The sequence below is a fragment of the Aspergillus pseudotamarii genome, assembly GCF_009193445.1.
Source record: "Aspergillus pseudotamarii strain CBS 117625 unplaced genomic scaffold BDV38scaffold_24, whole genome shotgun sequence".
NCBI lineage: Eukaryota > Fungi > Ascomycota > Eurotiomycetes > Eurotiales > Aspergillaceae > Aspergillus > Aspergillus pseudotamarii.
This window is the reverse complement of record NW_022475038.1, coordinates 57,969-83,155: the sequence shown is the minus strand read 5'-3', so window position 1 is coordinate 83,155 and position 25,187 is coordinate 57,969. Positions and strand designations below refer to the sequence as shown.

Below are 25,187 nucleotides of genomic sequence, written 5' to 3'. Positions count from 1 at the left end.
AAGCATGGCTAGAAGACTGTAACACGAAATCTATCATGGTTGGTAGAGGACACAATATTGGCCTACCTGAAAAAGTTAGAGGAAAGTGATACTGATCGAAGGGAGAATTGAGAATGGCACTTTAAAGACACTGTCAGATGGAAATGAAGTAAAGTTTGAGAAAAGACGCATGCATGGATTTATATGAATGCCAGGGCGCAGGAGCAGCCGTGAAAGAATGACATCACGTCACTGATCAGCCGGTGGAGTTGGAGCACTGCCAAGACCCGCCATGGTCACATTCGACTGTAAAGAAAAAGGCTTGGCCCTCGTCGAGAATTGAGTCGAAAGGAATTAAATTAATTTGGAACATGGTTAGCGGCTTACGATTAGTACTGGGCTTAGCGAATTGTCTTCAATCAGTCGCCTCTGCTGTCGACAACAGCCTAACTACGGATTTGACCCGGGAATAGAATTCTCAAGGGAACATAGGAAATGGATTTAGATCTGATGCACTGTACTTGACAGACCAATTACGGTCAAAAAACACTAGAATGATTTTTAATACATATTAAAACAAATGCTAAAAGGAACTCCGGTCGTAGATAGGTAATACATCTGGCATTTTGGAATCCCAAACAGACCAGATCGACCTTAGAGCAGCAGCTCCAAGGGGTTCTCAACAACCTTCTTCAGCTCCTTAATCCATTCAGCACCAACAGCACCGTCGACCACCTTGTGGTCGAAGCTACCAGTCACAATGATCTGGTCGTCCCACTCAACCTCGGTACCGTTCTCGGTCTCGACAGGGATGGCAACCTTGCGGGTGGTTCCGACAGCCAGGATACCAGCCTGAGGGGGGTTGATAACGGCAGTGAACCGCTCAACGGCAGGGTTCATTCCCATGTTGCTGATGGTGAAAGTGCCACCCTGGTATTCCTCCGGCTTAAGCTTGTTGTCGCGAGCGCGCTTGCCAAGGTCCTTGATAGAGTTAGAGATGCTGGAGAGGCCGAGACCCTGGACGTTCTTCACAACAGGAGTGATCAGTCCAGCAGGGGTGGCAACGGCAACACTGATGTCGGCAGTCTTGTGCTGGCGGATGACAACCTGACCGTTCTCCTCGTGCCAGCTGGAGTTGACAGCAGGTACCTTCTGAAGAGCAGCAGCACAAGCCTTGACAAGGAAGTCATTGACGGAAAGCTTGTACTTGCCATCGGCGGAGGCGTTAAGGGCCTGGCGGAGCTTCTGAAGCTTGGTGACAGACAGAGTAGTCGAGACGAAGAAGTGGGGGTTCTCTCTAGTAGATTGCTGAAGGCGGTTGGCAATAGTCTTGCGCATGGAGGTAAGAGGGATATCCTCATAGGTAGGGCCAGCAGCGGCAGAAACGCTGGGCTTGTACTTCTCAACATCCTCCTTGGTGATCTGACCGCCTCTGCCAGTACCCTTAAGGGCCTTGATTGGCACACCTTTCTCCAGAGCAAGAGCCTTAGCAGCGGGGCTGATGGTAGGCTCGCGGTCAAGACTGGGCTGAAGCTTCTCACCCGATGTCTCGGGCTCCTGAGCAGCAGGCTCGGGGGCAGCTGTAGAAGCGGGAGCAGCATCAGCAGCACCCTTGGACTCTTCCTTGCTCTCCTGAGCTGGGGCAGCACCCTTGTCACCACCGGCATCCTCAGCGGTGAACGACTCGAATGACGAAACATCAGTGCCCTCTTCAACGAGGACGGCGATAGGCTGTTGACGCGCAATTAGTAAATGCAATACGGGGATACAATGAAAATTTGCATCGCAGCACATACGGAACCGACAGCAACCTCCTTCTCACCAGTTTCCTTCAGAACCTTAGCCAAGACACCTTCTTCTTGGAACTCAAAGTCCATCTGTGCCTTATCGGTCTCAATCTCGACCAAAACATCTCCGGGCTGCAGGGCATCGCCGGGCTTCTTTTGCCAGGCACCGATGTTTCCAGCAAGCATTGTTGGCGACAAAGCAGGCATGCTGATGATAGTGTGAGGGGGGAAGGCTGCAACTCGACATGTTAGAATTCGAGGACTGCACTATGAGATAGTAGGGATAAAATCTGGACGGGCGTACACTTGGAGGCATAGTAGCGGGAAAGGGCAGCGAAGGCGGGCAATTGGGGTCTGAAAATAGGGATAACAACGTCAGCCTTTTTGAATATGAAATTTGAGAGTTAGAGCGCAGGCTATAACATACTGAACAGCATCCTTGAATCTGTGCATAACCTGCGGCCTCCTCAGGGAGGAGGCGCCTTTGATGAGCATGGCGCTGGGAGTGCGCATCCGGACAGCACTGGCGACCATGGTGCCTGAATGCTGTGAGTATGATACGATGAAAGGGCCCGGGATGCGACAAAGAGAGGAGAGAGGGTGGAAGGGCGGGCGAAAGGTATATCTGGCAGGTGGAAGGGCCCGGTATCAAAGAGTTGAGAAGTGCAGCTCTAGGAACTTTTCTGTTGAGCTTCCCGGTGAGAGATCGGAATAGTGTCGCCGGGTGCCGCCGGTGTCCTGCTTAGGTAAGTTGTAAGCAGGTCTCCGTCGCGTACCTGGCACGAATCGGCGTCCGTAGATTATCCCCGTCCGCCGGAGAAGACACGCATCAGTTCCACTAGCGGGCTAGTAACTTAGTATGGAGTGCTACTCTCCTCACTGCTTCTAGTACTGAATTTACTTGTCCATGTGGACCCCTCATATGCCTTATTTGGATTGCTCCGGACGGAGTCTCGCATAAATGGCGGAAGTTGAGAATGGCTCTGCCGATGAGCCAACCCAAACACCTCCGGCTCTGTCGCAGGCAGACAACAAAGAGCATGGGGTAGATGTTTCCACGCACTCCGAAACCCCCGATGCTGTCCAAGAGGACAAGCCCACGCTCCCCGAGGAGATGGAATGCCTAAAAATCGATGTGGATGATTCACAAGGTCACAAGCAAGTACAAAGCGAATTGGACCCTACTGAACCTACTGAGCCTGTAGAAACACCTTCAGCCCCCGCGAAGGACGCTGTCGAGCCCCCAGCATCCGAACAGTCGGAAGCGAAGGATGAAAACGCAGACAACACACAAGACGGTGGACAGGATGTTAGTCTCGAACAGAGCTCTCCCGACGAGAACCCAGATATAGAATCTGTACCGCCTCAAGATGTACCTGCCCCGGACTCTCGCGTGCGCTCAGATTCGAGATCAACGACTGCTACATTTGCAACACACCGTTCAGTTCCCGTTAGCTCCACTGTCTTCATTGTAACAGCGCTTGACACCATTGGCGCATCCCGAGAAGCCCGGAGAACCAAAGAATTAGAGGACGCCGTGAAGAGTGCGATTGCGAATGTAAAGCAATCGGATGGCCAACCCATAGATCCGGAAGTTATCTTTCGCCCTTTACTTCTTGCAACCAAGACTCTTAGTGTCCCTCTGCAAGTAACAGCACTCGATTGCATAGGGAAACTTATCACCTATTCATACTTCGCTTTCCCTAGTGCTCAGGACGGCAATGTCTCCCAAACCGAACCCACGCAAGAGTATCCACCGCTGATTGAACGAGCTATCGATGCGATCTGCGACTGTTTCGAAAACGAAGCTACGCCCATCGAGGTCCAACAACAAATACTAAAATCACTCCTTGCGGCAGTTCTGAATGACAAGATTGTGGTTCACGGAGCTGGCCTCCTTAAAGCTGTACGCCAGATATACAATATTTTTATCTATTCTAAGTCCAGTCAAAACCAGCAGATCGCCCAGGGATCGTTGACTCAGATGGTCAGCACAGTTTTTGATCGTGTTCGTGTGAGGCTTGAATTGAAAGAACTACATATGCGCGATGGCGAAAAGGCACAGGGGTCCTCTTCTGACACTGTAACCCTGGATCCTACGGAAACCCCTCAAACCAATGATGAAGACCAAGCGTCTGACGTCGCCTCTGCTACCGTCCCGGATCAACCCGTTGCTAAGGAGCCTACCGAGAAGTTGACATTGCAAAGTTTTGAGTCGAACAAAGACATTACATCTTTGAATGATAATGCTCCAACGACAGTTACGCGCGCCAAGGCCCGCCAGACCCCAGTGAGGTCCTTATCGATTTCAGGGGAGGAGAGAGAAGACGGTGAAGGCTTAGATGATGATGAAGACGAAGTATATGTTAAAGATGCTTTTCTGGTTTTCCGAGCTCTATGCAAGCTGAGTCACAAGATTCTTAGCCACGAACAGCAGCAGGATTTGAAGTCTCAAAACATGAGATCAAAACTGTTGTCTCTGCACCACATTCACTATCTAATCAACACTCACATTGCCGTTTTCACGTCCCCTCTATTGACGATCAAGCAAAGCTCCAACAGCTCGGATGCTATGACTCTTCTGCAAGCTGTTCGGCCTCACCTTTGCCTAAGTCTTAGCCGAAACGGCTCCAGCTCGGTGCCCAGAGTTTTCGAGGTGTGCTGTGAAATTTTCTGGCTTATGCTCAAGCATATGAGAGTGATGATGAAAAAAGAACTTGAAGTGTTCTTGAAAGAGATTTATTTAGCTATACTTGAGAAGCGAAATGCGCCCGCTTTCCAGAAGCAGTATTTTATGGAAATTCTGGAAAGATTGGCAGACGACCCGCGTGCGTTAGTTGAGATATATCTCAATTACGACTGCGACAGGACCGCACTGGAGAATATCTTCCAAAACATCATCGAGCAGCTTTCTCGCTATGCCAGCGTACCAGTCTCTATTACCGCAGCCCAGCAGCATCAATTCCAGGAGCACCATGTCAAGATCTCTCGTTTAGGAATTGAGTGGCACCAACGCGGTACTTTACCTCCGACTCTCACTACCGCGAATGTAGCCAACATTCAACAGGCTAATCTGCAGGGTGTCCCTTCTGAGTATACGCTCAAACACCAATCAGTCGAATCTCTAGTTGAGATACTGCAATCATTAGACAATTGGGCCTCTCAGCGTATGGTAGATCAGACTGTCACTAATATATCGTCTCAGAAATCCATTGACAATTCGAGAGAGTCATTGGATACAAATGCCGGTGCATTCCTTTCATCCCCAAGGGTCGATGTTGCCGAGGGTGGAACCGGTCGGTCAACACCTGTGGCAGAAGATGATCCAAGCCAGATGGAGAAAGTCAAGCAAAGAAAGATTGCGCTCATGAATGCCGTCCAGCAGTTCAATTTTAAACCTAAGCGTGGCATCAAACTATTCATACAGGAAGGTTTCATCAAGTCCGATCCTGCCGAGATTGCGTCCTTGTTATTCCGTAATGACCGGCTAGACAAGGCTATGGTAGGAGAATACCTTGGTGAAGGTGACGCCGAGAACATTGCTATCATGCATGCGTTTGTTGACATGATGGATTTCGCAAAGCGGCGATTCGTTGATGCTCTTCGTGGCTTCCTGCAACATTTCCGTCTGCCTGGAGAGGCACAGAAGATTGATCGTTTCATGCTCAAGTTTGCAGAGCGCTACACAACCCAAAATCCAAATGCTTTCGCAAATGCTGACACGGCTTACGTTCTTGCGTACTCCGTCATCTTGCTTAACACAGACCTGCACAGCAGCAAGATGAAGGGTCGTCGTATGACGAAAGAGGAGTTCATAAAAAACAACAGGGGTATCAACGATAATCAGGACTTACCTGAGGAATATCTTACGTCTATTTACGACGAGATTGCAGGCAATGAAATCGTTCTTGATACAGAAAGAGAACACGCCGCAAACGTTGGAATGCCCACGGGCACACCTGGAGGGTTGGCATCAAGGGCTGGACAAGTCTTTGCCACAGTAGGGAGGGACATCCAAGGCGAAAAGTACGCTCAAGCCTCTGAAGAGATGGCTAACAAGACCGAGCAACTTTATCGAAGCTTGATTCGGGCGCAACGAAAAACGGCAGTCAGGGAGGCTCTCTCGAGGTTTATTCCTGCTACCTCTGTCCGACACGTTGGTTCTATGTTCAATGTCACTTGGATGTCTTTCCTTTCCGGCCTGTCTGCCCCAATGCAGGACACCCAGAACCTTGAAATGATTAAACTGTGCATGGAAGGAATGAAGTTAGCTATCCGAGTTAGCTGTTCGTTCGACTTGGAGACTCCCAGAGTTGCATTTGTGACGGCTCTGGCTAAGTTCACGAACTTGGGCAACGTTAGAGAAATGGTGGCGAAGAATGTCGAGGCTTTGAAAGCTTTGCTTGATGTAGCACTTACAGAAGGGAACTACCTCAAAAGCTCTTGGAGAGAGATTCTCACATGCGTTAGCCAGCTGGATCGGCTCCAACTTCTCACTGACGGCGTTGATGAAGGATCATTACCTGATGTTTCGCGGGCGCGTATCGTGCCTCAAGCATCATCAGATGGTTCCCGCAAATCCTTCCAATCATCAAGACGGCCACGCCCTCGATCAATCAATGGTCCTACAGCCTTCCGCACCGAAGCTGCAATGGAAAGCCGGTCTGCTGAGATGATTAGGGGTGTAGATCGAATCTTCACGAATACTGCCAATCTCTCTCATGAAGCCATCATTGACTTCATCCGGGCACTGAGTGACGTAAGTTGGCAAGAGATCCAATCTTCCGGACAAACCGACTCTCCACGTACCTACAGTTTGCAAAAGCTCGTTGAGATTAGTTACTATAACATGACGAGAGTTAGGATAGAATGGTCCAAAATTTGGGAAGTCCTTGGACAGCATTTCAACCTTGTTGGATGTCACTCTAATACAACGGTGGTCTTTTTTGCGCTGGACTCGCTTCGTCAGCTGTCGATGCGCTTTATGGAGATCGAAGAGCTTCCAGGGTTCAAGTTTCAAAAAGATTTCCTCAAGCCATTTGAGCATGTCATGGCTAATAGCAACGCGGTAACCGTGAAAGATATGATTCTGCGATGTCTTATCCAGATGATTCAGGCCCGCGGAGATAACATTCGCTCTGGTTGGAAAACGATGTTTGGCGTCTTTACAGTCGCTGCTCGCGAGCCCTACGGTAAGCGGTGGTGCCCCCGGGTTGCTATTTGGAATTCGCTAATTTGATTATAGAGGGCATTGTGAATATGGCTTTCGAACATGTTACCCAGATCTATAACACACGGTTTGGCGTTGTGATCACACAGGGTGCTTTCCCCGATCTGGTCGTATGTTTGACAGAGTTTTCTAAGAACTCGAAGTTCCAGAAGAAGTCGTTACAGGCTATCGAAACTTTGAAGTCAACTGTCTCAAAAATGCTCAGAACGCCTGAATGTCCTCTTTCGCATCGTGGCTCATCGGCTGAAGAATTCCATCATGATGAAAATACGAACCTTGCCAAGCAACTTAGCCGCCAATCTAAGGAGGAACAGTTCTGGTACCCTATCCTAATTGCGTTCCAAGACGTGTTAATGACTGGTGACGACCTTGAAGTTCGCTCACGGTAAGCTCCCTTTGCCCTTGGCATGCGAGCATTTGACTAACACAAGATTTAGAGCTTTGACATACCTTTTCGAAACGCTGATCAGATACGGTGGTGATTACCCTCAAGAGTTCTGGGATGTTCTCTGGAGACAGCTGCTTTATCCTATCTTCGTCGTATTGCAGTCCAAATCGGAGATGTCTAAAGTGCCCAACCATGAAGAGCTATCTGTGTGGCTATCCACTACGATGATTCAAGCATTAAGAAACATGATCACCCTTTTCACGCATTACTTCGACGCGTTAGAATACATGCTGGGACGCATACTGGAGCTCCTTACACTATGCATTTGTCAAGAGAACGACACTATCGCGCGAATTGGCAGCAACTGTTTACAACAGTTGATCTTGCAGAATGTTATGAAGTTCAAACAGGAGCACTGGGAGAAGGTGGTTGGTGCTTTCGTGGAGCTTTTCAGCAAGACCACTGCCTACGAGTTGTTCACCGCTGCTGCTGCCATCTCTACAAAGTCTTCCGAATCGCACAAATCTACTAACGGGGAAGTCGCAAGCAATGAAGGAGATACACACGAGACTGCCGAAACATCCTCAGCACGGGAAGGTCTTACCGATTCTTCGAAGACTAACGGACTGCAAAATGTGGCACATGAGCATGAGGAAGGGGACATGCCTACCGCTGCCAACTCTGAGCTGGAGGACTATAGACCTCAGGCCGAGGTACAGCAACAGCCAGCTGCGGTCACTGTTGCTCGTCGTCGGTACTTCAACCGCATCATAACGAACTGTGTCCTTCAGTTGCTCATGATCGAAACTGTTCATGAACTCTTCTCCAACGACAAGGTTTATGCGCAGATTCCGAGCCACGAGCTTCTTCGATTAATGGGGCTCCTGAAGAAGAGTTACCAGTTTGCGAAGAAATTCAACGAGGACAAAGAACTCCGCATGCAGCTTTGGCGACAAGGATTCATGAAGCAGCCGCCGAACCTCCTCAAGCAGGAAAGTGGAAGTGCTGCAACCTACGTCCACATCCTTTTCCGTATGTACCATGATGAGAGGGAGGAGAGGAGGAATAGCCGTGCAGAAACAGAGGCTGCACTCATTCCGTAAGTGTCTGGTTACAACTCAAGCGTTAATTCTCGACTAACCAATCTTCTATAGACTCTGTGCCGATATAATTCGCAGTTTTGTCCTTCTTGACGAAGATTCACAACATCGAAATGTGCTCGCCTGGCGTCCTGTAGTGGTAGACGTGCTGGAAGGGTATACGAACTTCCCTTCTGAAGGCTTTGACAAGCACATCCAAACCTTCTACCCGCTATCTGTTGATCTCCTCGGTCGCGACTTGAACCCTGAAATACGCATTGCGCTTCAATCATTACTTCGCAGAATTGGTGAAGCAAAATTGGGAATCCCTGCTTCGCAAGCACCTGTTAGCCCGAGAACCTCCGTCTCCCATCGTAAAGACAGCACCGGGCGTTGATTGCTTCTCTCATTTCCCTTATCTTTTTTATTATTCATTTATTTTCCCCCGTGTTTTGGATATCCCGCCTACCTGATTGCTTGTCTTTCACTGGATGGCGACTGTTGTAGACTTACTTTTCTGTGCTTAACCTTTCTATGTGAGCCGGATTTTATATATGTATGTACCTATACGAACCGGGTCTCTCCTAATGACCGTAACTTTCCCTAACCGGAGGGCGCCGAAAACCGTCCTCAGTAGGTAGTTTGTATTCCCGAGGTCGCACAGCGAGTGAAGCCTCCTTCGAAACACTCACAGTAGAAAACGGGTTGCAAAATACTGAGCTCCATTCTTCTTCCCTATCCCAGTCCACCGCTATCTCACTATATGACTTCGGTGCCAACGTCAACTTCATGAGTTGTACATTTGTCCATAATGTTTGGCATGGCGCTGGGCATGGGAGTTCGCCCAACAGCGGGGCCCAAAAGACCGGCCGGTCTTTTCATTGAGTCATAAAACTACATACGTTGAAATTGGGAAGGCTGCACTCTCGTTAATCTCCGACGCTACTCGGGTGAAGATAATGTAGCTCATCTAGTTTTCCTTACTATTGAGGATTATCTGGAGAGGATCCGTGACCGAGAGCGCTAATAACAATTGAATTTATTTTGCATCCTCTTACCTGCCCTCAAGCTTCCTCTTCACCATGCCACAGAAGCTCTCGAACAAAACCGAATCTGTACCCTTGAGCCATCTTATCAGTACTCGAATGCCTTTCTCCTCGATGCCTTCTTTCCTCAGATGCACTTTGAATCCCAATGCTGCTCTACTGCCATCTACATCTATACTTTGCATTGCACCAGCCGAACCTTTCAACTTCCTACGCGCCTGGCGCGACCACACATTTTCCAGGGCGAACCCAACGCCCACGGCTAAGTTATTGCGCCAGAGCCATTGGAGAGGAAGAGAAGCGAGCTCCTTATCAAGTTTTTGACTTGCATGGTCGATAGAGCCGTGGGGAATATTGAAGACGTATTCCGACGGGAATGGGAGAAGGTGTTTTGGAAAAGTCGTGATTGATCTCGCCACGTCCTGTCTCTATCAGTACCATACGGAATACATGTGTGAATGAGCGAGACATACCACAGAAGGGCGAAGATCACCCCACGACCATGCTATCGCCCATCTCCTAGTCTTAGAGCCCTGTACAAACTCCGTGACCGCATAGTTGTGATTGCCATATCCAATGAGTTTCTCGACCAGTATAGAGACACTACTCAGTTTTCCCAGCATTGACGTATACCATAGGACTTTCTGGCGGAGCTCGAGGCTTTCTTCGATCATGCGCGACACGAATGCAACTTCCCCTCCTTGGGTAACCATTTCTACTTCTGCACCGGTGCACGCCTGTATCTAGTGTAAGTGCATGATCTAAGCGTTGGGTTATGTGGCTTACAGAAAATGGTGGCCGTTCTTTTGCCTGCGCTGAGGACACTAGCTCCTCACGCGATGTATAGAATGGAGGGTTGCACATTGTGAAATCAAGGCTTTAATCACATTAGGAACAGAAGTACATAACTTATCTGCAGATCTACATACCCTTCGACTTTGAGCTTATTCAGGGGAATGAGAGCACCACTGGGATCAGTCTTGGCAATGCGAATTCGAGACTCTAACTTATTCCCAGACACGGCCTCTCGAGACGTTCGTATATTATCATCATCGATGTCTAACGTATCCGTTAGTGTTATGTTATTCATCTTTCATGCAGTCAATGTTACCTGTTGCGATAAAATTCCATTGTGGCCTAACAGAACAGCCAAGAAGCGGGTATATGCTGCAGCATCCTGTTCCTCTGTGGAAGTTAGATCGATTCTACCCAGCTTGATAATGGAGTGAAGCAGTACATGTCAAGGCCGACAACCTTTCTATCAGGGTCGTAGTCATCACGGTATTCCTTTCCAGTAGTGTCCAAGAGGCTTTGCAACCATAGAATATAATTTAACCTGACATTATTAGGAATGGAAATTCATACTTGGGGCCATGGCGCACCTGTTTGGAACCTGCAACTGCTGTCAGTTCCAATGTGTAGAAATAGATGTAGAAGTACACTAGCTGGTACATACCGGTGGGCATAACCTATTTTCCGGAATGTGAACATTAAGACCAAAGTCTCGTTGCAAGAGACTTTTGCTTAATTGACTATTGAAAGTTAATCGAAAAACCAAACCCCACCGATTGTAGATCTTACCGGACAGCATCCGGATCACTGAAATCCAATTGACTATTTGGTTTCAGACTGTGACATCTCAGTATGGTCGCCTAGGAACGTGAAACCTCCAAACTTCTGGTTCAATAAAGCTAGACTTACTACTTCGCGAACTCAGGTGATTGCAGTGCAAGGGTAGCGAAGTCGACGTCATCCTTGTAGATGTTATTGCGAATTGCCCTCATGGTGCTACATGGAAACTGGTCAGTATATCATTGTTGCGAGCTTTACTACATATTATAGGACTCAGGCATAAATGATTCTATAACCATTGGGAACGTACCCACTAACTTTGAATGATTCTGTTCAGCGAGGGTGGGGCGTACCGGCGATGTTCGAGACACCAAGGAGCGGCTCGCTTATCGAATACGTCCAGGAATTGTAATTGCGAGGTTCCGCAACTTCCGTAGGACACTATTTTAGTGTGTGGATTCGCGGAGGGACACATCAGGTGACGAGATCGCAAGCTCAAGAATTTAATTTGGTAAGGCTAAAAGCCAAACAATGTGATGTCATTGGAGGCTCGGCGCATACGTACCCCTCAATCATTGTTCATTGGAACAGAGCCCACTTTTTCAGGAACACTTGGCTGCCTGGCTGCACTACAACTCCCCACGTTGGGTCTTTCTTTCTTTTTCTTTTTTCCCAATTTAATTCCCCAAGGGCGTTGTTGTAGAGTGTCGCAATGGACAAGTTCAAGGAAAGGATCCAGTCGTTGGAGGACTCATTGAAAGGTCAATCCTATCCACCAATTTGCTACGAACGAACTGACTAGAGGGTCCGATAGATACCAACATTGTAGAGGAGGCACACCACTTCAAGCATAAGGTTGGCAAATTCTTCAACATTGTCAACCCGAATCACCGTCATGACGAAGCGCACGAACAAGAAACCGACAAAAAAAGAACAGCAATTGCCGAATCCCATCGCTTCAAATCCTTCGCTCCGATTCGGGAAGGCAACAAGGTGAAGTGGTATGTTGACGCGCTAGACTATCTTTGGGCTGTTTCCATCGCTCTCGAAAATGCGAAGGAGGTCATCTACATCGAAGACTGGTGGCTTTCCCCAGAGTTATTTCTACGCAGACCGGCGTATCAGACACTGGAATGGCGACTGGACCAGGTGCTCAAGCGCCGTGCGGAAGCGGGAGTGAAGATCTACGTGATTGTATACAAGGAGGTCAGTCTTTTTCAATTACGTTGAAAAACGTCCAGTCACTTATAAAGTCAGGTCAACCAAGCACTGACCTGCAACTCGGCCCATACGAAACACGCGTTGCGCAATCTCTGCCCAGAAGGTACTCCTGGCCATGGAAACATCAAGATCCTGCGGCATCCAGATCACAACATCTTTGAGAATGCAGCTGACATGACATTGTACTGGGTGAGCTAATGCATCTAAACATGTTTAACGGCCGAGAAACTGATGATGATAAGGCCCATCACGAGAAGTTTATTGTTATTGACTATGCCCTGGCATTCATTGGAGGCATCGATTTGTGCTTTGGAAGATGGGATGCTAACCAGCATCCTCTGGCTGACGTTCATCCATCGAATATGAAGGACGAGGTCTTTCCAGGACAGGATTTTAACAACAATCGCATCATGGATTTTCAGAGTGTTGCACAATGGCAAGCGAACGAACTCAGTAAGGTGGAATATGGCCGAATGCCCTGGCATGACGTGGCCATGGGTCTTGTGGGTGACTGTGTCTATGATATTGCCGAGCACTTTGTCCTACGTTGGAACTTCATCAAGCGTGATAAGTACAAGCGTGATAAAAATGTTGATTGGCTGATGCTGGAGGGCCGCCTCGGTGAAGATGAGGACCTGGTCGCTGTGCAGCGGCCTAAGTACCCCTGTGGTGACTACGTTCAGCATCCTTATGCTCCTCTAACCTCGAAGCCCCGTGGAGCCCAAGGCAGTGCGCGGGCACAGATTGTGCGCAGCAGTGCTGACTGGAGTAGCGGTATCCTGACTGAGCATAGTATCCAGAACGCTTATAAGGAGATCATCAGCAACGCTAAGCACTACGTCTACATTGAGAATCAATTTTTCAGTACGTTCAACTTGCTCCTCTTTCTCTATTAAATTTACTGATTCTGTTAGTCACGGCCACTGGAGATCAACAGAAACCTATACTCAATACCATTGGACAGGCCATCGTCGATGCTTGCGTCAGTGCAGCCAGGGAAGGAAGAAAGTTCCGGGTGATCATCGTGATTCCGGCCATTCCTGGATTTGCAGGAGATCTTAGACAGACTGAAGCAACAGGCACCCGGGCGATCATGGATTACCAGTATAAGTCGATCAATCGTGGCGAGCACTCGATCTTCGGCCAACTCAGGCACCACAACATCGATCCTGAACGTGAGTGGTCTACCTCTGTTCCTATTATCACGATTACTAACCGGCGAAGAACACATCTTTGTTTTCAATCTGCGCGCGTATGACCGTATCAACAAAACCCCTGCTCTAGAAGCACTAGAGAAGGAAGCGGGAGTGACATACAATGATATCCAACGTGGAATTGCGGAGTCCATCATGAGTGACAGTGTTCATCCTTCCATTGGTAAAGAGGGAGATAAAGGCGAAGTTGGCTATGAAGACGCACAGAAAGAAAGAGAAGAGCGGCTTGCAAAGTTGGAGCGATATGAGGAGCAGGCCGAGCGTCACAGATCCGAATACAAACCCTCCAGCAAGGATACGGTTGCCCACACGACTATGCTAAACGGTGGCAGGATGTCTGATGAGCCCTGGGAGGGTGAAGCGGAAGATGAAAGGGAAAACTTTGTCCAGGAGGAACTTTATGTCCATGGAAAGGTGTGCATTGTAGATGACAGAATTGCTATTTGCGGCAGTGCCAACATCAACGATCGGGTAGGTTTCTTCTGATTTAAAGTTACCGAGACATAGCTAACCCTTCCAGTCGCAACTTGGATATCACGACAGCGAACTGGCTATCGTTGTGGAGGATCAGGACTTCATTGACAGCATGATGGATGGCAAGCCGTATAAGGCCGGTCGCCTAGCCGCTACACTCCGGCGGCAGCTCTGGAGGGAACACCTTGGGCTACTCCCAGCACAGGATTATGACGCTTCGCAAAGCCCCAATGCGCAGCCACCAAATGTTTGCATGAACCAGATACTTGAGGGACCTGAGAACAGTTTTGTTATGGATCCTATGAGTGACCCGCTCTGGGAGATGTGGACCGGACGGGCCACTACCAACACCGAACTGTATCGACAGCTCTTCCGCGCCGATCCGGACGACAACATCAAGAATTTCGAGCAATATGACAAATTCAGAAACGGTGTCAACGAGAAGCAGGGACACTTGCATGACCCGTTTGTGCCTATCAAGGAAGTTCGGGAGAAGTTGGACAAGATCAAGGGTCATTTAGTTTGGATGCCTCTTCGGTTCTTGGAAGACGCTAATATGGCCGAGCCCGGGCTGCAGGTTAACCAGATCACCGAGGTAAGCGATCGATCGATATAAACGAGAGATTTACTAATGGGGAACAGAGTATCTATACCTGATTTCTCTTGTTTGGAAATTACTTTCCGGGTTTATTTGATGATGGTAATCTCTCCCAAAGTCAATGCACACGGGTCCAGCGTTGGCACTAATCGTAGCAAAAGCTACATATTGGCATAGAAAGTTCCGCTTCCCTTTTCGCATTATCCTTGACGAAACTAAGGCGATTTTGATATCTTGAAATATGTGTAAGAAGCGCGATTCATAAGTGATTTACCGTGCTTCGCAAGAAGATTTTCACGATGCACAACACAAGTGGTCAGGCTATAGCTATGACATGATTGAATTCGGTAAACTATGATCTTCCTCGAATCTTCCAAATTCTAGAACAGTCTTCGAAGCCCGGCCGAGTATACCGCTCGTTAGTATCGTATGATCAGCATATAAGAGCTCAGGCCGATCTCAAGCCTTCTACGGAGTACATAATACATATACCGTAGTATTTCATATACATCTCAAAGCACATATAACTCATCTCTCAACCAACACCCTAGACCTATTATAGGCAAAACCCCAGAAATAAACTTTCCCAATATAAATCCCAACACTAAGCCAGTATCGACGATCACCCCAGACGGCCACTCCGATCCAAACCTTCAGGACCCATTAAAAATAAAAGCCAAAAATAAGAATAACTAAATAAAATAAAAGGAAGAGAAAAAGAAAGCACCCTCGCAACAACAGCTAGTCCCATGACCATCAACTCCCCCTAACTCCCACTCATCCAACAAAGGAGCTCTTTCCCGGCAGGATGCAAACTGAAACTCCCTGCGTCGCTCAGTCCAACAAAAACCACCGGGAAGACCTTGCCTTCCCCATGCACACAAGCACACAAAGGTCCACGCACGCTAGGTTAACGACCTCACATCCACCGGTCCAACTGGACCCCTTTGTAACAATGCTTAGCCTAAACCATGTCTACCTCATTCTCCTTTTCGGGGAAAGAACATACTTTTATTTTACCAACAAGTTAACAGCTAACCAACTTTGCATCAAAAGAAAGAAAACAAAAGAAAAAGAAACCAACCCATCAAAGAAAGAATTCCCAAACCCAGTTTTGATCCGGGTGAATGAGAAATGGGAACCTATGGAAAAGAAAAAGAAAAGGATAACAAAAATAAAAATAAAAACCGTTACAAATTGTGCATTAAAGCCATCTTAGTTCACCCAATAACCCCCGTTAGGATATTTGTTTATTTAGATAAGGGAGGCCTGAGCGAACGGAAAAGCGTTCCCGCCGCATAACGAACGCCTCTCGAATTGAGTTTATAGGTGTTCCTTTTTCCCCCTGTATCCATAATATTTCTTTTTTTCTACTCTTTCTTCCTAGCCAAAGTCAAACCAGAGAGGTTCGTTGGAGCTACTTTGTCCCGGAGGTTGCAGTTTTACTTCAGTGGTACTCTCTCTTTCCCCCAAACCCGTCGTACTAGGTCGTACAATGGAATCGGAAGTTTCCTGGTATGGTATGATAGGAGTAGTGGTGACTTCATTACCCGCTAGAAAGTGGAGAATGGCGTGGTCCTGTTATATATCCTTGGGGGGGATATAATAGCCTCCTACTATTTATGAGAGGTGTTACAGCTTACCTTCACGTGTGACGTTGGAGGATGAGACGCGGGATGGCCATGTAACTAACTGATTAGCTACTAACGCTTATATTCCAGGAATAGGGTGGGCATTAAAGAGGTAAATTAAGTAGTAGATTGGATTTTTGCGTTGCCGCATTGGGTTTCTATCTTCTAGATGCATTCTTAAGAGGCACCAAAAACAAGTAAAGAGGAAACATAATAACACAAACACGGTCGTAGGTGATTAGGGTATGTCGAAGCCGAAAATGCCCGTGGCCAACTTTTTCCTGGGAGATTGCCTTTTGGTTTTGTCCCAGAACCTTGACTCCAGGCCCATGCTTGCTGAAGAAAACCAGCTTCATCAAGGGATGCGTATCAGAGAGGAGAGAAAGAGAAGATGAGAGAGGGGAAAGGATTCGGGGCCGCTCGCTCGAGCCTTGATCGGTCACCCTTTTTTTCTTGGCGGATCGACGATCAGACATTCAATCTGACTCCAGGAACCACGCTGATTGGTTGCCTTTCACCCGGGAGAAGGATCCGTCGAGGTTAATTCGTGCTCTGGATCGAAACCAAGAATGTGGGAATGCAGGCTTCTGAGACAGCGAGAGGGAAAGAAGGAAGAAAATTAAGGACATAAAAGGGAGAACAAAAGTTAATTCGTGAGGCGAATGGGAGGGGAGTTGCCGCCTGCAGCTGTCACGCAGGGATTTTGCTGCAACGAGAACGTTTCTTTAAGGATCTGAATCTAAGAAGGGGTCAGCTGTCGATCCTCAACCTCTCGTTACACAAGGAAAGCAGGATTCGCTCCCTCGCTTTGTAGTACTACTTACCGAAGTATACCAGACCCGATGGCGAACAGTGTAACCGCTACTCATGCCTTTGCGGTGTGGCATGAGTTACAGCGGCAGTGATTACAGATCTTGCAGCGCCAGATGGCCACAAATGGCCCCGATGTGCAGTCAGAACAACGCCAGGTGAGGATGTTCCCATTGGTGGCCTGCACAATAGCGAAAACATGTCCCGGGCATTGGTTGGCCATGGTGATGCTGTCCGAACATGTTAGTTCAACATGTTTTAAGAAAAAGGCTTGGTCCACGTCAACTTACCGTAGCAGGTCACGTAAGGTTCGAGTCGGGGTCAAGGGAAGGTTTTTTTGGGTTCGGTCACTGAACCTTGGTTCACACGAAGAACAATCGTTGGAACTTGGTTCTAGAAACAAGCGAAGATGGAATTGAAAACAAGTCCTAGGGAGTCTGTTGCGAGGAATGAAGAAGAAGAATAAGGGAGGTCGTATTCACTTGATAGTTAAGAAGTTGCAAGATCAGAGGTGCAGGTAGATTGGAGAGGAATAAGGAGATGCTGTTGTAGAGACGAATTGGCAGAAGCTCCATAGTATATATATAGGCGAGAGCTTTCAATTAGGACTGGGGATGAGTTATCGTCTGCTAAGACGCATTGAACACATTTCTTGCGGAATGACCTTTCTGTACAGAAAACGGTAAGACCTGAAGTCCAGACCGGGCAACTCCAGCTGCATGGAATGACTCTGGAATTGTGATGCAAGTACCCGGTTATTGTCTAAGGAGCATTAGTGGGGTGGAGCAACCTGAGTGTGATAGAGGAGATGTGTAGGAAGGAAAGAGAAGAAAAAGGAAGTAGAACACTGAAGAGAAAAGAGTAACTGTGTGTGAGCTGATGATCGAGTGTAGGAGAGAGGGAAAAAAAAAAAAAGAAAAGAAAAAGAAAAAGAAAAAGAAAAAGAAAAAAAAGAGAGCCACTGATGGGGAAAGCTGGCGAGAACCCAACAATGGAAGACAATAATGGGAAGGAGACCAATCATCATGAACTTAACAGTCGACAGTAAAGTGATATATCGCCAGTGGGCCAGAGAAAGTGGGTATTAGAGGGCGCCCGGGGAGCTGGAAAGTTATGCGATAGTCCGGGAACCCTGGAGCTACTCTTACCATATTCAGGATAGGTCTGGGGCTCACGATGTCGCAGATCTCGAAGATCATCATTCGATGGAGATAGCCGGGATCGGACAAGGGCGAGAGGACTATCGGTACTCTACGCAGTTATATCCAGGGCTACGGATCTGGACCTAAAAGTAAAGCATCGGACACTGGTGATTGGAGGAGTAAGAAGGATTTCCCAGTGCCAGTGCATTGGGAACTTTTGGCGTGCAGATCTTTCCCAAGATCCATACTGGCGGAGTATAATTTCTTTTTGATAGCTTGAATTTAATGTATTTATAGCAAATATTACCTCCATTTTTATTTTATTTTATTTTATTATTTTTCTTTTCTTTTCTTTTTTTTTTTTTTAACTCCATACACCAGCCACTTCCCCTCTCTCTATTTCAATAATTAGTCATGTGTTAGTAGTATATTCTTTTTATTATTATTATTATTATTATTATTATTATTATTGCCAGAGTAACCTAACAAACTCGAAACTTATGTGACAAATAGCTTTCTTCATTTTCTCTCTCACACTTGCTCCCTGTCCCTCTCATGTCTCGAGTTCCATGGCTTGATGTGTTTTAATTTATTTATTATGTTCTTTTTTCCTTTTTTAAAAACTGAGATATCTTTTTCGGCAAGTGATTTTTGACGGATAAGAACTTAGAAGTCAATTCTAAATTTTCTCGCCATTCGTATCCGAAATCTCAATTCCCAATCCCACATCATGGTTGGTCGTATCTGACTTGTTTGGGCTCGACCCCAGTGTCACATTGTCCCATCAGGAAGCTTGTAGAAGAAGGGTCTCCCTTGTTCATGTTAAAGCCACCGTATCACCGAGTTGCACCGGCACCCCTTTACCGAGGCCCCCGGTCTTTTAGCATCCTAGGCTGAAGTTTAAGTGATCCACCATGAATCGGTGAGATGCTGACCATGCAGGGAAACCTTTTAGGTGTTCTGGGGGGGAAGCAATCAGAGACGTCCGGAGTATACATCCCATTCCGGACACGTGATATGCATCCTCAGGTGAGATTCCCATGCAGGTATGGATGTATGTAGTGCATATCGATGTATGTTTGTATGTGAATCACACCTATAGAAGACTACGACTAGCAGAACTAGTCAGTCATTATGAAGTATAGTCGATATGGCTTACGACAAGAAAGGTTATCTCACTTTGGATTATTGCATAATCTGGCGCCAGTTCTTCTCTCGTATTCATTTTCTGTCGAATTTGAATTTTTTTTTTTTTATTTTTTCTTTCTTTTTCTTTTTTCCTTACCTCTCTCTCTGGTTCTTGCGCCGATCTTAGTTAGCTGATCACGACGGACAATTGCAGTGGATCCACTGACCCGCCAACCAGGTTCGTGAGTCGGTGGCTTTCCAGTGGGAATAGAAGTTAACTACCAGCTTAGTGTGGACAAGCCACCAGCGCATAGGATGTGCACCCGGAGACCCGAGAAAGGGGTAGTGGAGGCGGACACTTTACCTCGTTCGTTGGGCGGTGGTAACAATTGGCATCAAACATGTCGTAAAATGTCTCCAGCCAAAAAGCCGGCAGTCAATTAACATCCGGCAGACTGACCTGTCGACCAATTCCAAGAATCGGGAAACAGGGGATTCCTCAGCGCGCAGCCGAAGTTGTAAGACATCCACTAGCTGCGTCCTGCAAGCTAATTCGGCCCTAAATCTAGCCCGGGGTGCTGGTAGTCGTACCACTAAAAAGAGTAGATCGAAATTGTCAGCAAATCATCAGTTCTCGCGACCTGACTTTGGCAGGACAAAAAAGACTAAAAGAAAAATCGGGTCTCGAACCGACAAGAGAAATGCGCACGCGGTGCGCACAGCGTCCCAAGCCCCAGATACCCAGCCTCTTGGACCTGACAGTGTTCCACACCAAAGCGCTAGGGCCATTGATGACATCTCATGGACGACGCTAGATCCCATCAATCCCACTTCAGGCCGAACCGTCGTAGAGACTAACGAGGTACCTAACGCCGGTCGCCGTATTGAGACACATTGGGGTTGTACGTAGACGCTGTTTGGATTCTCACGAGGATGGTCCTTTTCTGAAACGACAGTGGTTATCCTCACTCATGCCCGCTTAGAACCTTCATAGAGGAAGCGAGCTAGTCGTAATCCTTTCCGATCCCGTTGCCCAATTGAGTAACAGTGACATCCTAGTTGGAATTTGAAAGGCGAACCTTTGGTCGACTTCTGCGCTGATCTACCGGATCCTCTTCCCCGCCGTATTCTTGTGTCTCGGTAGGTTACGTTGGTTTGTTAGTGTCTCCCTCCGTCTCCCGCGGAGTTGGTTCCTTTTCGAACAATGACCCACGCGTCCCGCTGGTACTTTTGTGCTGGACAGGTCTCTTTTCTCTAATCTCCCTTTTCACACTAAGGATAGCATGTCGTAATACCCGAAATAATAGTGTCGTGCCTTTATAAATTCTCATGATCTTGTTTGTGGTCACCGATGCCCTAGAAACAACCATTCGGTGCTCCTGTGCTTCTTAGATAGAGTCTTGTTGGGACGCTGTTTCAAACGGACTCCATTACTTCGAGGACACATTTCGTGTCCACATGGCTGTAGCAAGTGAATGACTGGACGTGTCAGACATTCTCTTATGAATCTACATCTAGCAAAGATCAGTATATGACATCGCTTGCAGGCATACCGATCAACCTTGTATTGAATCAGTCGGCTTCTCGTAAATTCAGATTGCGTTCAACCGCTAAGTGTACGGAATATACCGCTACAGCAATCGAGCTGAGGTCTACCGTGCGACGTCACATAAACAGTTCTCTGCCCAAAGTCTAGAACGGCACAGTCCAATGGAGTCAGACTACCTAACCAATCCACTGTCTACTTGACTCCAAGCAACGAAAACTAGTTTGGCTATTACTTGTGCCAATGCTAAACCAAGGATTCCAGAGCCGCGGAGTACAAAAAGTGACGCGAAAATTTACTCAAGTACGCAAAGGCGGGAGACACACAGACTGTGCAGCCAAAGAGAGGGAAGAAAGGACTTGGCAGGTTGGCACAAAATAGATATATTTCCGATGTAGATTTGAAACTACGAAAAATGCAAATACAGAAATGTTCGAGATGTTCTCTTGCACCGGTTCCACTGGCCGAAGCCATGAAATACGAAAATTTCAGAAACTGGTGCCTTCATTCCTCGATAGTCCTGCAGCTAACTACCTCCGTGCCGATTGACACAAGAAGCAGATTGCGAGACAGGACCGATTTTGCTCTCCCAACGCTCCGTTAAGAACAATCTTGTGAGTTTGCAAGATGTTCCTGCAGTACCCAAAGTGGACTGCATCGCTGGTATAGTGAAAAGTATGGTTTGCCGACTATTGGCTTGCCAGTGAGATCAAGGCACGATTAAGTAACAAGACAAAGATAAAGCCACGTCATATGTGGCTATAGGAGGCTGATCTTCCTATTTGAAGTGAGATCTGGAATGCTCGTTTGTGCGACGCTGAGATAAGTATGTTGAATCGACGCCCGGATAGGGCAAAGGTTTTGAAACTCGTTAGAAAGAAACCACCTAAGGTATCATGGGAGATGTACGGCCATGATTGTACGGGATAAAGCAGAAGACTGCCAAGTGAAAGCAAGTAACCGCCATCTGGTATAGAGGATAAGAAATTCATCATTTTTCAAGTCGTTACTCGCTTGAAGTCATCATCAATCAATGCGTCATGTTCTTGTTTTACCGTAGTGGGTACAGTGGCGAGATTTTACCCCCGCCAAAAGCATAGGTTCAGAAAAAGGCGCAGTTGAAGAATACACGTTAGTCGTTCAGATGGAAAAGTGCCGAAACACTTCAGCAAGCGTTAGGATTTCCCAGTACAGCCGTGGATTCAAGAGTCAACTTACCTTTCACCATAATGATGGCGTCTAATGCTCTCTGAGATGAGAGTCGATATATCGATGACGACCAACTTCTTCGACTTCTTAACCATCTGTTCCGAGATAGGGAAAGTGTTGGTCACTACGATGTAGTCAATCGCGTTGCATTCTTCCATTTGCTCAAGGGATTTGTCCCCGAAGAGTCCGTGGGTTGCGATGCAGTAGACCTTCCTAGCGCCACCCTTCTTCACAACAGTTTCTGCAGCAGCAATCCATGATCCGCTTTTGTCAATCATGTCATCGACGATGAACACAGTCCTGTCACGGACGTCGCCCACGAAAGTAATGGTCTTCTCCCGCTCGACAGCTCGCCCAACACTACCTTCTTCATCAGAAGATTCGGCAGCATCAAACGAGCCGCCAAGAGCATGGTCACCGGGTAAAGAAGATGTGTTGGAGACAAACGATTCCATCATTTGATCAGGAACAGAATCATTCTCTGCTACAGTATGCCCGGGGGTAGTGTCTCCCGATGCAGGTGTAGAATCGACTGGGGGATAATCATCATCGACGAGGTGACCCTCTACGAGTCGCCCAGTGATAACGTCGTGTACTCGGACATCTGTACACCCGTGTGCAGCTTCTAACTCTGACGGGCGTCGAGCACCCGTCAGAATGTCCGGAAGCAAGGCATTTGCCGATAACAATGATTCCATGTTATCAGATAGCCTATGCACCTCTTCGGTTTGCGAATCGCCATGATTTCCAGTCTGTACGTGGAGCACAAACGGATCGTCCTCTTTTTGGACGGGCGTGCAGTCTTCATCTATAGAGTCAAAGAAGACCGTGCTGTCTGTCATTGCCATACTCATCTTGGGACGCCGCCTATCGGTAGTGACAATGCCGAAGTTGAGCTTCAGGGTGTCCGCCAATGAAGTAACACGCTTAGTACCCCCGGCATTCTTGCTGACAACGACTGCCTCCTTCCAGCCAGGAACATTCATGCGGATCCAACGAGCGATATAGGGTTCGGCAAACAGGTTGTCCACGGGTTTGCCGAAGAAGCCCTGCATCTGGGATGCCTATATATTTCCTGATGAGAAATATGTCCAGGAAAAGACACCACACTGTCACCAACTGCTTTGTGACTCACATGCAAGTCCAATGTTATCACATGGTCTACTCCAGCAACTGAGAGGAGATTTGCCAGCATGCGGGCGGTGATCGCACCACGGTGGCTCTTCTTTTTAGATTGGCGAGAGTATGGGAAATACCTCGGCTAGGTCAGCATCAATTGTGCGATAGTCAAACTAGGCAGGCAGCATACGGTATGACCGCTAGAATAAGTTGCAGGTTAGCAAGCTAAAATTAAGCAAAGACTAGGTTTTGTTAAAGCATACCTGTGATGGACTTCGCAGAACCTCCTTTGCAGGCAGAGATCATGATCAAGAGTTCCATGACACTGTCATTGATCTTCTCACTGCCACTCTGGACAATATAGACATCTTGGTTCCGTACTGAGACACCAATGTTCACACTTGTCTCCCCATTGGCGAATTTACCTAAGTCTGCCCGGGCGGGTTGAGTCCCTAACCGGTCGCAGACCACCTTAGCAAGTGTGGGATGCGATGTCCCAGAGAAAATCTGTACTCCCCGCATTGTGATGCAATTATGTGCTGGAATAAGACATGGAAAAGCGACTGGGGGAAGGGTCAAGGTGGTGGTAGGATGGGGAACCCACGATGAGCAACCGAGGGGAAAGAAAAGGAAAAAAAAATTTTTGGAGAGAGAAAAGTAGCTAGAGCTTTTCGTCACGGGGTTTTGTTGCACCACGTACCGAAGTCCCCACCAACATCACTTCGATAAACCCCGCTTTCCTGATACTCGAAGCCCAATTCCACCAACTCAAATATGTCACGTAAATTTCCTGAAGTCCAGGGAGGAGGCTCTCTTATTGTTGCCTGGCAGGTAAAAAGCAAACATGTCTTGGTTGTGGGAGGTGGTGAGGTAAGCTCCTTTAGCTAGCAATTACTGCTATATATATTTTTGGAATACTTTTTGACCGATTACATGCTGAACGTAGGTAGCCGCCGGTCGCATACTCCATGCCCTAAACGCCGATGCCGAAGTAACAGTTGTCTGCCCTGCCTCTGGCCTCAATGATGAAGTAGCATTTCGGGTCTCCGAGGGTCAAGTATCTCACATCGATCGGAACTTCGAGCCAACAGACCTTGAAGGAGCAGACATGGTTCTCTGTGCTATTGACGACCCAGACGCCTCGACCCGTGTATGGAAGCTGTGTAAAGAGAAGAGAATTCCCGCAAACATCGCCGATGTACCTTCCGAATGTGATTTCTACTTCGGGAGTGTACATCGGGATGGTCCGCTACAGGTGATGGTCAGCACGAATGGAAATGGCCCTAAGCTTGCAAGTATGGTACGAAAGCAAATCGCCGGAACACTCCCCGACAACATGGGCGCAGCAATAGAGAACGTGGGCACATTGCGGAAAAAGTTAAGGGGGGTAGCTCCCACCGCAGAGGAAGGTCCTAAAAGGATGAAATGGTGAGTTGCTCAATATACCTTACAATCCTCTACTGACGTTTTGCCTAGGATGTCTGGAGTTTGTGAATCCTGGAGCCTGGGTGAACTTGTCCAGATGAATGACCAGGATATGGACAAGCTCCTAGCCCATTACGAGTCCGGCAAGATCCCCAAATTCGATGAAGTCCGGTTAGACTGACCACCACCTTTGCATACACTCTAGCCGACGTGTTCAGGCAGTGAGACTGAGATTGGCTGAAGTCTCCAAGCCTGAGAATGATCCCTCACCCAAGATTATCTCCGTGGAAAGGAGCTCGTGTGCCTTTTATAATAGCGCAAGCATTTATGTACATGTCCCGAGGCTCCGTGGTCAACCTCGATATCCAGCAGCTTTTCAGCGGATAGTCGTTACAGACCTTTGCTTATTGACAAGGAGTCAGCATGTTTCTTAAGAATTGGCCACCTATAACCTACGAGAATTGGGTTTAGTATGGCTCCATTTTGCTCCGGAAGTGGTTGTCATACTGTGTTTCGTAGGAGGCACTTGGAGACCGAACTAGGATATTGAAGGGAAAGATGCAATGTATGTAGTCTCTAGGATGGAATT

At 47.6% G+C, this 25,187-nt stretch overlaps 6 protein-coding genes across 6 annotated transcripts; 3 read left to right on the top strand and 3 right to left on the bottom strand.

The window, feature by feature from the left end:
- Nucleotides 1–454: 454 nt before the first annotated feature.
- Nucleotides 455–2,442, bottom strand: BDV38DRAFT_245716 (putative pyruvate dehydrogenase complex, dihydrolipoamide acetyltransferase component). The gene is made up of 4 exons (XM_032054467.1): nt 2,194–2,442; nt 2,071–2,120; nt 1,776–1,999; nt 455–1,710 (listed from the first exon to the last, which is right to left on the bottom strand). Exons 1-4 carry the CDS (start codon nt 2,298–2,300, stop codon nt 634–636), a joined length of 1,458 nt encoding a protein of 485 aa, XP_031913939.1. The 5' UTR covers nt 2,301–2,442; the 3' UTR covers nt 455–633.
- A 106-nt stretch (nt 2,443–2,548) lies between these two features.
- On the top strand, nt 2,549–9,028 carry BDV38DRAFT_245715 (Arf family guanine nucleotide exchange factor SEC7). The gene is made up of 4 exons (XM_032054466.1): nt 2,549–6,958; nt 7,012–7,381; nt 7,434–8,483; nt 8,539–9,028. The coding sequence occupies exons 1-4, from the start codon at nt 2,728–2,730 to the stop codon at nt 8,858–8,860; spliced, it is 5,973 nt and encodes a 1,990-aa protein (XP_031913938.1). The 5' UTR covers nt 2,549–2,727; the 3' UTR covers nt 8,861–9,028.
- A 421-nt stretch (nt 9,029–9,449) lies between these two features.
- On the bottom strand, nt 9,450–11,581 carry BDV38DRAFT_245707 (DUF890 domain protein). Its single transcript, XM_032054465.1, has 11 exons — nt 11,392–11,581; nt 11,211–11,297; nt 11,091–11,138; nt 10,966–11,041; nt 10,892–10,902; nt 10,747–10,845; nt 10,621–10,694; nt 10,439–10,568; nt 10,296–10,386; nt 9,983–10,246; nt 9,450–9,931 (listed from the first exon to the last, which is right to left on the bottom strand). The coding sequence occupies exons 2-11, from the start codon at nt 11,291–11,293 to the stop codon at nt 9,518–9,520; spliced, it is 1,290 nt and encodes a 429-aa protein (XP_031913937.1). The 5' UTR covers nt 11,294–11,297; nt 11,392–11,581; the 3' UTR covers nt 9,450–9,517.
- Nucleotides 11,582–11,695: 114 nt separating this feature from the next.
- Nucleotides 11,696–15,070, top strand: pldA (putative phospholipase PldA). Its single transcript, XM_032054464.1, has 8 exons — nt 11,696–11,842; nt 11,896–12,287; nt 12,339–12,491; nt 12,545–13,166; nt 13,217–13,477; nt 13,527–13,987; nt 14,037–14,585; nt 14,633–15,070. Exons 1-8 carry the CDS (start codon nt 11,794–11,796, stop codon nt 14,645–14,647), a joined length of 2,502 nt encoding a protein of 833 aa, XP_031913936.1. The 5' UTR covers nt 11,696–11,793; the 3' UTR covers nt 14,648–15,070.
- A 6,578-nt stretch (nt 15,071–21,648) lies between these two features.
- Nucleotides 21,649–23,874, bottom strand: BDV38DRAFT_80025 (ribose phosphate diphosphokinase subunit PRS1). Its single transcript, XM_032063956.1, has 5 exons — nt 23,437–23,874; nt 23,364–23,373; nt 23,190–23,310; nt 22,064–23,118; nt 21,649–22,008 (listed from the first exon to the last, which is right to left on the bottom strand). Exons 1-5 carry the CDS (start codon nt 23,693–23,695, stop codon nt 21,978–21,980), a joined length of 1,476 nt encoding a protein of 491 aa, XP_031913935.1. The 5' UTR covers nt 23,696–23,874; the 3' UTR covers nt 21,649–21,977.
- A 3-nt stretch (nt 23,875–23,877) lies between these two features.
- On the top strand, nt 23,878–25,186 carry BDV38DRAFT_80014 (bifunctional precorrin-2 dehydrogenase/sirohydrochlorin ferrochelatase MET8). The gene is made up of 3 exons (XM_032063955.1): nt 23,878–24,043; nt 24,120–24,601; nt 24,650–25,186. The coding sequence occupies exons 1-3, from the start codon at nt 23,948–23,950 to the stop codon at nt 24,777–24,779; spliced, it is 708 nt and encodes a 235-aa protein (XP_031913934.1). The 5' UTR covers nt 23,878–23,947; the 3' UTR covers nt 24,780–25,186.
- Nucleotide 25,187: the final 1 nt, after the last annotated feature.